This window comes from Elaeis guineensis, chromosome 7, assembly GCF_000442705.2.
Source record: "Elaeis guineensis isolate ETL-2024a chromosome 7, EG11, whole genome shotgun sequence".
Lineage (NCBI taxonomy): Eukaryota > Viridiplantae > Streptophyta > Magnoliopsida > Arecales > Arecaceae > Elaeis > Elaeis guineensis.
Window position 1 is genome coordinate 67,266,085 of NC_025999.2, and position 18,145 is coordinate 67,284,229.

Sequence of the window (18,145 nt, forward strand, 5' to 3'; positions counted from 1 at the left end):
CTTTATAAGTCTCTACCTTACCATCGACACCTATTTTTTTTTTGTAGATCCATTTACACCCAATGGGTACAATATCCTAGGTGGATTCACTAAGGTCCATACTTGGTTCGAGTGCATTGAGTCAATTTTTGACTTCATCACAGCTAACCATTTTTTAGAATTGATGTCAGACATCGCCTCGTCAAAGATATTAGGATCATCATCATGACTTTATCTCTCATAAGAAATATTTTCTTTACTTCCTCCGTTAGTATATCCATGTACCTTTCAGAAGTCAGGAGATCCTGCTAGATCTATGAGGTGGTTGAGAAACATCTACTACTAGCTCATAGATAACGGATTCTTAAGGATCTATAGCTCTTTGCTCTTCAGAGATCTTTTCTTTGAGTTCAACTAACCTCCCACTCCACCATCTTGGATAAACTATTTTTTTAAAAATATGGTGTTTCGACTCACAATCACATTGTGATCTTATGAAAAGTAGAAGTAGTATCCTATGGATTCTTTAGGATACCCTATAAAATGAGCTATAATAGATCTATCCTTCAATTTATCAGCCATCTATCTCTTGACATAGGCCGGACATCTCTAAGTCTTAAGATAACCTGAACTCTGCTTCTTACTAAACCATATCTCATACAGTGTGGTAGGAATGAATTTTGATAGAACTCTATTCAATAGATGAGTAGCGATTAACAAGGCATGTCTCCAAAGATATAAGGATAGATCAGTGAAGCTCATCATAGACCTGACCATATCCAATAGGATTTTATTCCTCCTTTCGAATATCTCTTTGAGCTGAAGTATTTCAGGAGGAGTCCATTGAGAGACTATGCCCTTGTCCTTGAGATATCCAAAAAATTCTTCACTAAGTTATTCTCCTCCTCGATCAGATCGAAGAACCTTAATGGATTTTTCTGTTTGCTTTTCTACTTATGTCTAAATTTCTTAAACTTTTTAAAGACTTCAGACTTGTGTTTCATCAGATACACATACCTGTACCTAGATAAATCATCGATAAAGATAATGAAGTAGGCATAACCACCCCTAGTCTGCACATCAAATGGCCCACACACATCGATATGTACGAGGACAAGTAACTCAGTGGCCCTTTCTCCATATCCTACAAAGAGTAACTTGGCCATTTTTTTTGAAGACAAGATTCACAAGCTGGATATAACTTTAGGTTAAGAGAGCCAAGGATCCCATCCTTCTCCAGTCAGTTTATCCTGTCCTCTCCAATATGGCCTAGTCTATGGTGTCATAAGTACTTCTGGTTAATTTCGTCTCTGAATCTCTTTTGGCCTATGGCACTCACTATTTGCTCATTTAGGTTCACATTCCATCAACATGCAAGTGATAAAGACTGTCAATTAAACGATCTTATGCAATCAATTTATTTGTAAATAAATAGAATAAAAGTTTTTATTGAAACTAATTCAAAACCTTCCTGTGCTAGCACAAACATGAAAATCAAATTCCGACTAGCTAGGGAATATAATAACAGTCTTTCAAATCTAATCTAAAGTCAGATGGTAATCAAAGAGGATAAGTGCCAAATGCCTTTGCAGTAACTTTTACTCTATTATCGATCTAAAGGATCATGTCACGTTCCTCAATCTCTTACTTTCTATTAGACCCTGTATTGAGGTACATATATGAGCACTCGAGCAGAGTCTAATACCCAACTGAAGTAGAAAAAATCATAAAGTTAGATTCAATTACGAGCATACCTTCAGAAGGTTTATCATCCTTTTTGATCTTTAGGCTCGTCAGGTAGAGTGGACAGTTCCTCCTCCAGTGGCCTTCAGCATCACAGTGAAAATTTCTTTTCTTTGCTTCGGCCTTCTTAGGAACTTTCTTCTTTGGCCTGCTCTCTTTTTTCTACTTTTTAGTGGATTTTATTTTCTTCTTTCTAGTATACTTTCTTTTGGAAGAAGTTTGCTCCACAACGAGAATAATACCCTTTGAACTCTTCAAGATTTTCTTCGTAGTGACCAACATGTTGACCAGTTCGGATATAATGCAATCGAGCTCGTTCATATAAAAATTTATAATAAATTGACTATATGAACTTGTAAGGGATTAAAGGATCAGATCCATATGCAATTCCTTTTGTATTTCTAGTCCAAGCTTCCCAAGCTCCATAATGTCCTTGATCGCTGTCATACAGTGCTCGTGGACCGACTGTCCTTCACGCATCTTCAAGTTGAAGAGTCTATTGGACATCTCAAAGGATGCTGTACGGCTCTGCTCATCATACAACTCTTGCAAGTGAGTGATCATAGCCCTGGCAGTGGGCATATGCTCATGCTGGCTTCGCAACTCATTTGACATAGAAGCCAGTATATAGCACTTAATCTGACTGTCTTCATCCGTCCACTTCTCAAAAGCAACCCTTTGCTCAACAGTAGAACAGTTTGGTAACATTATGGGTTTCTGGTCGAGTACATGATCTAATTTTTTTGAGATCAAGATAATCCTGAGATTTTTGAGTCAGTCCTTATAATTTGTATCGGTCAAATGATTGGTTTCAAGGATGCGAGCTAGAGGATTTGAAGCTGATATTATTTAACTGCGAGAGTAAAGATTCAAGTTAAATTTTTGTACTTAATGTTATATTTGCTTCTAGAGACTTTAAGATACAAACAATGACTCTCACTAATTTTTTTGATCCCTCCACTCTCTGAGAAGGAAACGAAAAGCCTAATGCGACAAAAGATTTTTAATGGATGTTGCAGTCCCATCAATGCTATGCACCTCACCTAACATTTATTGGTAACATGCACACCGATGAGTAGGCAACTCTTTGCCAGATGCTTCTCTAAGCATATTGCAGCAACTTGATCTCTAAGTCATGTGGGCTCACCTAACAGTTATTGTCCATACTCCTTAGTTAAGCCCGACCCACTGTTCACAAGCAGGTGCAAGACCGTCATTGGATCTCTCACCTAACAGTTATTGGGTCCAACCCCATCCTTATCCTAGAGCAACTCTTTGCTAATAGAGTAGTTGCATATTTTTGATGTAACTGAACCACTATGACCAGCCGAGAACAATCAACGTCAGTAGCACGCCCGCACATCTGCAGTGGTGGAGGACCTACGAACTTAATATTTATAGAGAGTTTAGGTTTAGGTTCATCTAATCAGTCATCATATGATCGATCTAATTGGTATGGGCTAAACTAAACTGCTAAGCAACCTTATTCAAGACCCAATCTTCTAAATTGGCCGGTAAGTGAGATCAGTGGGGGTCCCCCCGTTATTTTCTTTAGACACCAATAAATTAGTCAAGTAAGTGAATGAAACCAATTAAATAATCACATCTCAATTACTTGCCTTAGATACCAAAAGATCAATTGGTCCAAACAGGTTAGCTTAAGCAAATTAGGCTCAAACCATCGAGCCAAATTAAGTCCTTAGGTTAATCGATTCTATATTTGAGACTCAATCGATTCGATCAACAATAATTATATGATCATTTAACTTAATTGATCTAATCCTAATCAATATCTAACTCGATTTGATCAATGACTTAATCGAATTAGACCCATATGGCTTAAATCAAAAATCTTAGATGCAATCCTATTACATGACCTAATTTTTATTTTTCTATGATCAAAATCCTCATGCATAAACACAAATTTTAAATTCCAAAATCAAGTTTTAGATCTAAATTTTTTATATAAAAATAAATTTTTAAATCATAAAAATAATTTTTAGATTTAACATACACACATATATCACATATATGCATATAAAATTTAGATCTAAATAAAATTTAGATCTACTACATGATATCATATATCTCATATACTAATCATGCATCATATTAAAAGTGATTTTATGATCTTAACATGTAATCATATATCTCATGCATGAATCATGAATCAGATCATATAAAACTTCAGGTTTATGCATGCATCTACATATCATGTGAACATAAACTAGAAACCGTTCTAGATCAAAATTCAAATCCATGCATGCTTTCACATATCAACTATATATTTTAAAATCAAACTCAAAATTAAATTTTAGATTCAAAGATTTATCTATACATCTCATGTATCAAGAAAAAAATCATATTTTAAAATTTTTTTCAAAATATGTATGATAATTTCAGTAATATAAAATCTGTGGCTCTGATACCACTGTTGAAATTCGAGATTTGGGACATGCATGTGTGTTTCAAAATTTTATTTTCTAAATATTATAGTAAATATAAGATTAAAATATTTTTAATCTGAATTATATGAATAAAAATATAAAACCATAAAGATCTAATTCATGTGCTGAAATTGATATATGCTGAAATTTAGATTGTGATCAAATTGTATATCTGTTTCACAATCTATTTTTTCAAATCTGGATTTGAAAGAGAAGAGATTTTTTTCTAGCCATACAAATATTCGGCCTCTATGGATATCCACTCGGGATCAGCCTGGAACAGTCCTCTTCAAGTTGAATTTTTTTCTCTAAAAAAATTCAGCCTGCTGAATCTGAACGACGCCTGGATTATGATCAACTCTTGATCTCTTTTCTTGATCTTTTTCTTCTCTTCTTCTCTTGCTTTTCTCTCCTTGAATTATGCTGCTACTAGTAGGTGGAAACCAACACAAGGTGGACGCCTAAGTGCCCTTGGGTGTGGAAGAGAGAGGATGCCCAAGGAGGGGCGTGTGGGATGCCCAAAGGAGAGGAGAGAAAGGGAGAGGAAGAGAGAGAATGGAGGACTTCTATGGGGCATGGGGCTTGCTGGTTGGATGCTCAGGGATCTTAGGAGAGGTCTCTTTAAATAGGCATGAGGATTGAATCCTATTCAATCTCATAATACAAGTCCTACTTACATTGGGTTTCCTAATAACTTAAGTTATTTAACTTACATTAGAAATCCTATTAGGTGCCAACTCTTGGAGTCCTTGCACCTAATTAAACACATCTTCTTTTGCACCCAAGGGATGTCCTATATGAAATCAAAAGGCTCTCTAATCATGGGACACACCCAACTTGATCCAATCAAGGTGGCGCCCCATAATAACTATCAAGAAAATTAATAAGGAACTTGCATCCTTAATTCAATTGATCCAAAATCTTAGACTTAGACACCCAATAATTGGAGTCCAATGAATCTAATTTATTTAAGTTATTAGCAAATAATTAAGTTTGAATTATCTTATCAAATAAGAAATTCAAACAAAAAGAGAAATTGGATCCAACCATATGCTAGCAAGATTACCTTGAACTCAATCAGGTTTTTCTAAACCCAATTGATACTTTACAAGCTTAATTGCTAATTTCAGGCTTAATCTCTTTGTTGTGTGATCCTATAGGTTTAATTCTATCTGGTAGTGAGATATATAATGATCTCTATCAAAATATCATTGAAACTCTTTTCAATGGGTTAGAACAACTCTACTCTAACTCAACAAGAATTATCGATCTAGAACAACCCTAGTGAGCTCTCACAATCCATCAGTGACACCTAACAGTATGTAGTGACAATCTAGTAGAACTAAAATGAATCTCTAAATGTAGTTGATTGTGATTCAATTTCTCTATCGTGAGTTCCGACTAGATAGCAAGTTATGGATAAATTATCAAATCTCAATATCAGTCATATGATAGATTCGATCAGCTCAAATCTAAATATGATTTTTATAGAAATTTTTTTCTATCAATCACACTACTGTGGCCACAAATTCTCAGACTTAGTCTCTTAAATCTCATAGGACTACTCCTTTCTAACAAGATCGATAGATCCCATCTTGATGCACACCTTACTCCTATAGTAGACCAACTGTCGTCAATATCCATTACAAGGGCTCATTGAGATCCATGTTTATATGTCAATCAAATTTCAGCAGTCACACTGTGAGTAGTAGTGCCATCTCAGATCAAAGGACTAGTCACATAACTACAGTATCGAGATAATCACTGACGATCGAGTAGAAATTCAAGTGATCTCTCGTATGGTCATGCTCAGTACTAGTTATTCTCTAACAACTACCCATACTCGTCATCCAGTGTCTCTATATTGTAGACTAGAGACTCATCTATCTTGAAGGAAGCAATCTATATACCGGTCTATCTGGGTTGATCACTGTCCTCATGATAATCCTATGATCGGGAGTATTTTAAAAATTAAATACATATTTCTAATTCTCAACTCTTTAAGAATATGTATCGAAAGCTAATTTCATAGATGATTCAAGGATACATCACACTTGAATGAAAAATAAACTTATCATTTTATTGATCATATCAATGTATTAAGTATAAAATTATGTCCTAGATTTATTATAATATGTCAGTCATATTGACTTCTAGGACATACATCTAACAGGTTGTACTTCTTGTTGAGAGAGAGATTGATGTATGAGAGTTGAGAGGGTATGATCTCTTTTTATGTTTATTTTTTTTTTCATAGTGGAGTTTGCATGCCCCATGGAGGCAAGCCTTGGACTGATCCATATTTTTTATTATATTTTTTTTAATATCTCTTCTTTCTTCTTGTTGTGGTATCAACATCGTTACCTAGATTAGCGATCTTAGATGGAGAAATCCGTATTCTGTACTTGTGAGATATTCTTTCCAACATAGAAGTATTGAGACAAAAATAAAAAGGACATTCTAGATAAGCTTGTTGAAAACTAATGAGGCGAGTGGGGAAAAAAATAATTTAGGCAGGCCAAAGCTCAGGAAATTATTTATATAGCCAAATAGGAAGAATGTATAAGGGCCCTCACAACTGGTTGATCCTGAACCAAACTCTTTGAGGCCTTGGCATAAGAAACTTAAAACTAGATGGGCAAAAGCAATTTGCCAATCTTCGACCATCATTGTGGCTAATCTAAGGTGTGCTTTGATAATATTTACTAACTTGGAACGGAGGAGATACTTATAAATCCAAACTAAGTAACAAGCCACAGATTCCTATTTTGAAAGAGGACAAATAAACTGGCTAAAAGTATCGATATATGTTGTTGCTATTCGATTTGATTGAGATCGGAGAGAAAATGACTGAAACTCGTGCAGAGATGGTGGTGTTGGAGTGATCTGCAAAATAAATTCAAATCAAATATTTTTGCTTTGGTAAAGACCCTTCGATGCTCAAGTCAGATTCAGAGAACAACAGAAACAACAACAAGTTCTCTGAGAGGGATTGATTGACTTACCTTGATCCTCGAGACTTTAGTTGCTTATATAGAAGGCTGTCGAATAGTTGGTCGAACAGCTGTTAGATCGTGCAATTCTGAGATTGTAAGTGTTGCCCAGCTATGCAACCCAAGAGGGGGGGTGAATTGGATTTCTAAAAATTTAAAGTTAATTTACAACTATGAGGATTTTATAACAATAAGCAAGATAAATGTGAAGAGTGAAATTTATGCAAGGTGTAGAAGCTGGATGCAAGAATGCAAGAAGATAAGAAAATTTAAAAGGAGAGCAAGTTAACACAACACAAACAAGAAGATTTATAGTGGTTCGGTGCCAACCTTGCACCTACGTCCAGTCTTCTCCTACTTGAGAATTCAAATCCACTAAACCATATTCAACCCGAATACAACATCGAAACCTCCGACTCTAGCTATTCCAAGCTAGAATACTTGTTTCTCAGGTACAAACCAATCCAATACAATCCGATTCAAGGTTCGGATCAATCTTTCCATATTTTGAAACTCTTCCAAAATAAAATATCAACTCAAAATAGAGTATAGCAGTTAACCACACAGAAATACAGATGTAGCTCCTTTAATGAGCAAATAAAACTTTAAATATACTTTACACAATAAGAATGAAGCTCTTCTAATTTTTCTCAAGGTGGTTGAAGACTTGAATAAGCTCTTGAGGGGTTGGTAAACTTGAAATAAAAGCTTTTTGAACTTTTAAGAGGGCTCTTGCTTAGGGTTGAAAATGAATGCTTGAAGAACCTTTTCAAAACCTTGTTGATTCCCTCCTTGAAGTGCCTTTTATAACTTCAAATAATGGTAGAGAGTAATCTGGGCTGAAATAGAGCCGTTGGAGCACATTAAATGGGCATTAAATGCAACCAAAACGAGCTAAAAACTAGCCATTGTGGAATTTTTTCGTCACAGGGGTCGACTCATAGAGTCGACTCATGCTCATGAGTCGACTCATGGGGTCGACTTCTGTGGCACAGAATAGAAAATGACTGTTCTGTAATTTTGATCTATACAGCAGCAGAGGTCGACTCATGCTCAGGGATCGACTCACAGAGTGTGCCAGCCAAAGAATTCAGCATGCCGTTCAGCCCTTTTTGCCATGAGTCAACTCATGAGGTCGACTCAAATATATAAACATAATTTTTTTTTAAAATATATATTCAAAAATAATAAAATTACCTCCAATAGATTACAAATCTTGTGTTCTTACTCTTGAGGCTTTCGAATCAAAACTTGATAAAATTATGATTTTGCCCCTGAAATACAATAAATCATTTTTCAAGCCAAAATCATTAGTCACCCCCTCAAATGCTTTATAATCATCAAAATCAATTCAAGGAGCAACAATCTCTCCTTGTTTGATGATGACAAAATACTTGAGCAAAAGCATATATAAAGAATTGAACATGAATTTTAAATTTATGAAGATGCATCACTTCAATATCATAGCCAAATATTTGAACGAAATGCATCGTAAGTAGTTTGAAGATCCATTTAAAATTTGCTTATAAGTTCATTTGCTTTGAAAATTAGATAAAAAAAGAGCTGACGATTTTGGTTCTTTGACATATTTGCTTAACAATTTTGCTTATTACTAATTTCTTTATTGCTTATTGCTCATTTCTTTATTGCTTATTGTTCAAATTTGATTTTGATTCTCTACTCTCCCTTTTTGACAGCATCAATTAAGATTCTCTACTCTTCCTTTTAAGGAATCTTGAAAGGATAAATTTTCTTTAGCATCAATTAAGATCTTAAGGGATTTTGAGGATAGAGAAAAGAAAAGAAAGATGACAAAAAAGATATATTTTCTTTACTCCTCCTTTTTGATACCATATTTTACTTTTTTAGCCCCCTTCTTTGATTGCTTATTTCTCTACTCCCCTCAAGATAGCAAACATAAAGGATATATCAACTTGCTCATCTAGAAGATATTACAATTCACAATATTTCTCAGTACTAATATGAGTTATTTTTCATATCTCATAATTAAAATAATTCAATTTGATCATATTCATAGACATTCATTGAAAGTCAAAGCACGCGCGCACACACACACACACACACACACACACATATATATATATATATATTCAAAGTGACTGAATACACATGAGTCAACTCAAAATACAAAAGTCATGGATAGAAACTATCCAAGAGTTAATTAGCCAACAAATACAGGCCCATAAGATAGATCCTAGACAAGAGACAAACTAATCTAGATCTAATAGATGTCATGGCTAGAGGGATCAAAATCTGAAGAATCAGAGATAGGGTGAGGAGATGTAGGATCAAGTCCACGGACACGACCTCGACCGCGTCTGCCTCGACCACGGGTAGAGGTATCAGTAGAGTAGAGAGGTGAGAGGATCCTAGAGTTGAGAAGCTACGGCTGTGCTATAAGAGAAAGTCTGATGGTGTCCAAAAGATCCAAGGCTCTCGATACAGACTGCATCAGAGCACTGAACTGAGTAGAAGCATTCTCACTGGAGCCCCTGATCTATCTCCTCAAGAAGTCAAAACCACTCTCTAAGACTCCTCGAAGTCTAGCCACCTCTGCAGTTAGGTCTGAGACGTCTGTGATGTCCTCATGCGGCTGGGGATAGGTTAAAGCTAATACTTGCCCCTGAAATCTAATACTCTGCCTGTCAATCTCAAAATATATCCCTTAAGCTGCTCAATACGTACCGACTGAGCAGTGAGCATCTGAAAAATAATAGAAATGTGAGAGATCAGAGTCTGGTCTGAGTCATCCTGGGATGTCGATCTCTGTGCAAAGACTGAAGTGACAAACTGCTGAGATAGAATGGAGGCAACATGCTAGGACATCATCTCAATCTGATCATCTGCTAGTCTAAACTCTGAAGGATGTGCCTGCTCTCTGACTGTGGAACTGAAGCATGCCTCCTCATAGACTCTGAAGGACCAGCCTCGTGATCAGATATGAACTGAATATCTGAGGATACTCTGTGATCACGAAGAGGTAAGATGGTCCCTCCTCTACTCTATCCTCCGCTCTCTCCTCAATACCCTTTATCCAACCGCCGTCAGTCTTAGAGAAACCCATGCGATGCAGTGTGTGGTGGTTGATGGTGTCGGAATGGGATAGTCTAGCAACTGCCTCCCCTCAAAACTGATTGCGAACCTTCTAAAAACTAAGGTGAGTGCCATACCAAAAGGCAAGTGAGCCTTAGATTTATTCAGGGTTTCCCTCATGGCCTCAAACATCAATGCTGGAAGGTTCAGGAGGATTTGGATGATCACATGGTACATAATGCAAATGTCCCTACCAGATAGAAGATCGTGTCTACGACTCCTAGGGACAAACAGTTTGGTTATCAAGTGATGTAACAGCCTCATCTCAACAGAAAGAATTTTTGCTTCCAATTTATTTAGACTTCCAATATAGATTCTCCCTAAGATAACATTAATTCCTTCTTCTTTAATAGGGAGCTCCATATTGGTATAGCCTTCATAAGGCAATACAGTATCTGTCCTAAATGTACTGGATCAAGAATAATATCAATACCTTTTACTGTAGATTTCACCGTTCCATTGCTATAGCTCAAATTTAAGTAAAATTTTTTGACTAGATCGACATAAGTTTTTTTCTTTAAAGAGCAGTAAAATTTTCATCCTTGATACTTAATCTTTGATCCAATAGTGAACCCTTCTTTTTCAAAAAACTTAAAATTGATATTTTTCTCGGATTTCACTTTTCGATCAAAGAGAGGTACCTTGCTTGGGCTGTTGGGGACTGAGTAGAAGTTGAAGCAGGACCTGAAGCAGGGATGGAGCAGAGAGGGCTCGGATGCTAATCTCTTTCTGCACACTGTCTTCCAACCCGGAATGAATTTTCTTCTTTGCGGTAGCTTCGTTTTGGGAGCCATTAGGTCAAGAGAGACTTAAAGGAGCTTAGGAGACTAAATGTGAGGCAAGAGGAAAGGATTTTGGAAGAAAAAAGATAAGGATTTGAGTAGTTAAATCACTAGTTTGGAGAAGAGGGGATGATTCTAGGGCAAGCTCGAACCGCCCCAAATGAGGAAGGGAGAGGAGAGGAAGTTGGTTCCTTAACGGTAATTTGAGGAGTGAAAATCGATGGGAGGAGATATTTGAGAGAAATCTTTGGTTTGAGGGAAAGAGATGGAGAGCTTTTGGTTCGATGAGAGGAAGAAGATGAAGGGCTGAGTCGGCTCAATGAAAAACTCCCAATAAGAATAGAGCGCCCAAAGGGTTTTGACAAAATTGCAAGATTATCCTAGGGTCGACCTTGGGGGTCGACTCATGGCACAGAAAAATTCAAAAGAATGATGGGATAATTTCAAAAAAAAAATTAAAACTCTGAGAGAAGGATGTTTACCCAAATATTGATCATGTGAATGATAGTTTTGAGCTTTTGAGCTCTTAAGAAAAATAAGAATTGAGCTCAATAGATTTGGTTCAATAAATTTTTGGCATTAAGAATTTGGAATCAGGGAGATACTTAAGCTGATGGATCAAGGATTCCTAGTTCTCTCCTAATTTCACAAAATCTATCTTCACTTAAGGCCTTAGTAAAGATGTCAGCCAATTATTTTTTAGTACAAACATAATCAAGAATTATATCTTTATTTTGGATATATTCTCTTATGAAATGATGCCTAATTTCAATATGTTTTGATCTAGAATGCTGAATTGAATTTTTAGTTAGATTTATAGTACTGGTGTTATCACATCTTATGGGAGTTTCATTGAGTTTGATGCCAAAGTCTTCAAGTTGTTGCTTAATCCACAAGATTTGAGTACAACAACTACTGGCTGTAATGTATTTGCCCTCGGCTTTAGACAGTGCTACCAAGTTTTGCTTTTCGCTAAACCAAAAGATTAAGTTAACTCCAAAAAATTGACAAGTTCTACTAGTACTTTTTCTATGTAATCTACATCCAGCAAAATCGGCATCTGAATATCCTATCAAGTCAATTGATGAGTCCTTAGAATACCATAGTCCTAGAGTTTGTGTACCACTTAAATATCTAAGGATTCTTTTAACTGCATTCAAGTGAGATTCTTTCAGATTTGATTGAAAGCGAGCACAAAGACAAACACTAAACATAATATCTGATCTACCAGCAGTTAAATACAATAGAGAATCAATCATACCTCTATAAAATTTTAAGTCTACATTTTTACCTCCTTCATCCTTGTCAAGCTTACATGATAGGCTCATGGGTGTACCAATTGCTTTGAAGTTCTTCATTCCAAATCTTTTGAGTAGTTCTCTTGTGTACTTGCTTTGGGTGATGGAGATTCTTTCCTTTGTTTGTTTGATTTGGAGTTGAGAAAGAATGTAAGTTCTCCCATCATGCTCATCTCGAACTCCTCTACAGGAGCTTAACAAAATCTTGACAAAGAGTTTCATTAGTAGACCCAAAAATAATGTCATCAACATATATTTGTATAACTAATATATCATTTTGATTTCTTTTAATGAAAAAGGTTGTGTCTATATTTTCTCTTAAAAAATTATTATTAAGCAAAAATTTACTTAGCCTTTCATACCAAGCCTAGGTGCTTGTTTCAAACCATATAATACTTTATTTAATTTAAAAATATGATTAGGAAAACATGATTTTCAAAACCTGGAGGTTGTTCTACATAAACTTTTTTAGCAATATATCCATTTAGAAAAAATTTTGATATCCATTTGGAATAACTTAAAATTCATAAAGCAAGCATATGCAAGTAGAAGTCTAATTGCTTCTAACCTAGCAACAGGTGCAAAGATCTCATCAAAATCAATTTCTTCTTCTTGATTATAACCTTTTGTAACTAATCTCACTTTATTTCTTATCACATTTCTATGTTCATCCAATTTATTCCTATATACCATTTTATGTCAATTATTAAATAATTTTTAGGTCTTAAATTAAAGTCCATATATTATTTCTTTCAAATTGATTAAGTTCTTCTTGCATTGCATTTATCCAATTATAATTTTTTTCAACTTCATCTATGGTTTTAGGTTCAAGATGAGAGACAAAGCAAAATGATTGAATGCATCTCTAAGTGAAGAGCGAGTTCTTACACCATGTATAGGATCACCAATGATTAGTTCCTTGGGGTGATTGTGATCATACCTCCATTCTTTAGGTAGATCATTTGTACCTAGAGATTGTTCTTGTTGTTCTTCACCTTCCTCATCCTGTTTGTCTTCATGTTCTTCATCATCTTGAATGGTTGAGTCTTTTAGAGTGATCTCCTTCATCCCTTCTATAAGAGGATCTGCATCATCAATACCTTCATTCTTCCTTGAAGGAAGATCGTTAGTTTCATCAAAAATAACATGTATTGACTCCTCTACTATTAAAGTTCTTTTGTTGAAAATTCTAAAAGCTTTGCTAGAAGAGGAGTAACCAAGAAAAATCGCTTCATCGGATTTTGCATTAAATTTTTTTAGTCTTTTTTTACTATTGTTCAAAATAAAACATCGACAACCAAAAATATGAAAATAAGCAGTGTTTGGTTTTCTTTCTTTCCAAAGCTCATAAGGAGTTTTTTTTAAATTGATCTAATTAAAGCATGATTTAATATGAATATACCGTGTTAATTGCTTCCACCCAAAAATATCTTGGAAGGTTGCTTTCACATAGTATGGTACGGGCCATTTCTTCAAGAGTTCTATTTTTTCTTTCTACTACCCCATTTTGTTGGGGTGTCCTAGGTGCTGAAAAATTATGGTCAATACCTTTTTCATCATAAAATTTTTTAAAATCTTGATTTTCAAATTCGATTCCATGATCACTTCAAATATTTTGAATTAAAAAACTTTTTTTATTTGTGACTTTTCGATAAAATTTTGAGAAAACATGAAAAGTTTAATCCTTATGTGCTAAGAAGAAGACCCATGTAAAATGAAAAAAATTATCAATAATTATAAAATTATATCATTTTCACTAGACTAGTAGTTCTAGTGGGTCCAAATAAATCCATGTGCAATAGTTCTAATGGCCTAGAAGTTGAAATAATATTTTTAGATTTGAATGAGACTCGTGTTTGTTTATCCATTTGGCATGCATCACAAATTCTATCATTTTCAAAATTCAATTTGGGTAAGCCGATAATCAATTTCTTTTTAATAAGTTTTGAAAGTGAATGCTTGCTAATATGTGCAAGTTTATGATGCCAAAGCCAACTAGTCTCATCAATCTTGATATTCAATACTACTAGGCATTGCATGTTTATTTTGAAAAGATCATTCAAATCTACCATATAAATATTACCATGTCTATACCCAACAAATTTAATGCTTCATTAATAGGACTAGTTACAATGCAAAATGAAGATTCAAAAATGACTTTGTATTGTTGCTCCTTAGATTGATTTTGATGATTACAAAGCAGTTGAAGGGGTACTAATGTTTCTCACTTGAAAAAGACTTTTTGCTCTTCAGGGGTAAAATTATAATTTTACCAAAACCCTGATTTGAAAGTATCAAATGATAGAACAAAAGACTTGTGATCCAATGGTGAAAATTTTATTGATTTTGGACCTGTATTTTGAAAGATATGCATGATTGAAAATCATGAGTCGACCCATGAGTCGACTCATGGCACATGAGAGACTGGCACGCTGAAATTTCTGGCCGACACAGACTTGGCACATCCTGTGAGTCGACCCATGAGTCGACCCCCAAGGCATGAGTCGACCCATGAGTCGACCTCTGCGGGTTTTAAGCCAGTTTTACAGAACCTGCATCCCGTTCGATTCTGTGATGATTTTCCACAGAGGTCGACCCATGAGTCGACCCCCAGGCATGAGTCGACTCATGAGTCGACCCCTGTGACAGGATTTCTCCGCAACGACTAGTTTTTAACCCATTTTAAATACTTTTAATGCTCATTTAATGTGGTCTAACGGCTCTTTTTCAGTCTAGAATGATTTTTCACTATTTTTTAAAGCTATAAAAGGGACAAAAAGGTGGGAATCAAGAAGAAGAATCAAGAAGAGAGATTTTGAAAAAGGAATTTCAAGCAAACTTTTCAGCCCTAAGCAAAAGCTCACTCAAAGCATTCAAGAAGCCTTTGATCCAAGCTCACCAACTCCTCAAGTGCACATTCTAGTCTCCAACCACCTTGAGGAAATAAAAAGGGTCTTCTTCTTCTTGAGTAAAGAGTATTTAAAGTCTCATACGCTCATTAAAGGAGCTTTCTTTGTGCTTACTTTGCTATTCATTGTTATACTTTGTTTGTGTTATTTTTTTGTTTTGGAAGGATTCCAAAAAAGGGAAGGTTGATCCGAACCTAGAATCGGAGTGTATTGGGTTGGCTTGTATCCGAAAAATAAGTGGTCTAGCTTGGGATAGCTAGAGTCAGAGTTTTCGACGTTTGTATTCGGGTTGAATACAAGATTAGTGGATTGAAATTCCCAAGTAGGAGCTTGGGAGTGGATGTAGGTGCAAGGTTGCACCGAACCACTATAAATCTTTTTGTTTGTGGTGTGTCTAATTGCTCTTCTTTAACTCTTCATTATTCTCTTACATTCTTGCTCTTAGCCATTAGTCTTGAATTAATTTTACTCTCCATATTTATTTAGCTTTGTCAAACATTTCTCATAAGTCATAAGTTAAGCCTAAAATTTTTAGAAACCCAATTCACCCCCCTCTTGGGTTGCATAGCTGGGCAACAAGTGGTATCAGAGCTCGGTGCTCTAGCCTACTTTGATCTAAACAATCAAAGAGCCAAAGATCTATGGCAACTCAAGTCGGCACTTCTCTAGCCGAGGGCAATCCACCAACCGACCTCACTTTTTAATGGGTCTAATTACACCTATTGGAAAGCTCGGATGAAAATATTCATTCAAGCACTCGACTATGATATGTGGAGTATCATAGTGAACGGTCCTCACACACCCACTAAAATTATAGATGGAGTGGAATCAACCAAACCCAAGAAAGAATGGGATGAGGTTGATAAGAAAATGGCCCAATTAAATGCTAAAGCAATGAATGTTCTTTATTGTGCTCTTGATGCTAACGAATTTAATCGCATTTCTACTTGCTCATCTGCTAAAGAAATATGGGATAGTTAGAAGTAACCCATGAAGGAACCAATCAAGTAAAGGAGTCTAAAATTAACATGCTTGTGCATAAATATGAATTGTTTAAAATAGAGCATGATGAGTCCATAACTGAAATATTTACTCGCTTTACTGATATTATAAATGGTTTAAAGAGTCTTGGTAAGTCCTATACTAACAGTGAGCTTGTAAGAAAGATTCTCAGGTCCTTACCAAGAACTTGGGAAGCCAAAGTGACCGCCATCCAAGAACCCAAGGACTTGAACATTCTACCCTTGGAAGAGCTTCTTGGATCATTGATGACTCATGAGCTAAGCATGAAGCAACATCAAGAGGAAGAAGTCAAAAAGAAAAGAATAATTGCCTCAAATCCACAGCTCCACCAGATGAAGAAACTGATGACACTGAAGATGAAGAACAGGATGAAGAGATGGCACTCATTACCCGAAGATTCAAAAATTTTTGAGAAAAAGAAACAAGGATGAGGAAGAGGCCATTCACAAAAGGAAACAGAGCAAAGAAAAAGAGAAAGACCAACCCCTTATCTGCTACGAATGCAAGAAGCCGGGACACTTCAAATCCGAATGCCCACAACTGAAGAAGGGTCCAAGAAGTACAAGAAGAAGGCCATGATGGCCACTTAGAGTGCGAGTGATGACTCAAGCTCCGAAGAGGAAAACTCAACCGAACAAGCCAACCTGTGCCTTATGGCACACGAAAATGAGGTAATTTTGAAACTCCTAGTGACTTTACATTTGAAGAATTACATGAAGCTTTTTATGATTTAGTTGATGAATTAAAGAAACTAGGGATGAAGAACAAAGATCTAAAATTGAAAAATCAATCTTATTGAAACAAAATGAAAATATTTCAATTGAAAAATCCACCCTGCTTCAAGAAAATCAAAGTTTAAAGAATGAAATTGCCAAGTTAAAACCATTAGTTGAAAAATTCACCTTGAGTTCAAATAAACTTAATATGATTCTTGAAAATCAAAAGGCCGTGTATGATAAGGCTGGACTTGGCTATAACCCCTTGAAGAAACAAAAATATCTGAAAAATATTTATGTAAACTCTTTAAGTAACAAGTCTTCTAATATTACTTGCTTCAAATGTGGTAGAGTAGGACATAAGTCATACACTTGCTTCTCTATCAAGTCTGCAAATTCAAATATAAAGAAAATATGGGTTCCAAAAGGAACCATTATAACTAACCAAAAAGGACCCAAGAAAGCTTGGGTACCTAAAACAAAAACTTGACTTTTGCTTGCAGGTGTGTCTAGCATCCCAAGGAGGAAACAGGAAATGTATCTTGACAGTGGATGCTCGAGACACATGACTGGTGATGAATCCCAATTCATCACTCTTGATGCTAAGAATAGAGGGATGGTCACCTTTGGAGACAATGGCAAAGGAAAGATCATCGGTATAGGTAACATTGGTATCACTCCCTCCAAATATATTGAAAATATTTTGTTAGTAGATGGTTTAAAGCATAATTTACTAAGCATTAGTCAATTTTGTGATAAAGATATAAAGTTATTTTTGAATCGTCTGTTTGCATTGTAACTAGTCCTATTAATGATGGCATTAAATTTATTGGACATAGATATGGTAATGTTTATATGGTAGATTTAAATGATTTAGCCAAAATAAACATGCAATGCCTAGTATCCTTGAATGCTAAAATTAATGAGACTAGTTGGCTTTGGCATCGCAGACTTGCACACATTAGCATGCATTCTCTTTCAAAATTAATTAAGAAAGAATTAGTTCTTGGTTTGCCAAAATTGAATTTTGAAAAGGATAGAATTTGTGATGCATGCCAACTAGGTAAACAAACAAGAGTTTCATTTAAATCCAAAAATATTATTTCAACCTCTAGACCTTAGAGCTTTTGCATATGGACTT

General features: G+C 35.4%; 1 protein-coding gene across 1 annotated transcript in view; it reads right to left on the reverse strand.

Moving 5' to 3' along the window:
* The window catches only part of LOC140859315 (secreted RxLR effector protein 161-like), a 22,349-nt gene extending 9,933 nt beyond the window's left edge, over window positions 1–12,416 (reverse strand). Inside the window, exon 1 of the mRNA XM_073260976.1 lies at window positions 11,894–12,416. Coding sequence (XP_073117077.1) covers window positions 11,894–12,416 — 523 coding nt within the window. The remainder of the gene's footprint in view (window positions 1–11,893) is intronic.
* Window positions 12,417–18,145: the final 5,729 nt, after the last annotated feature.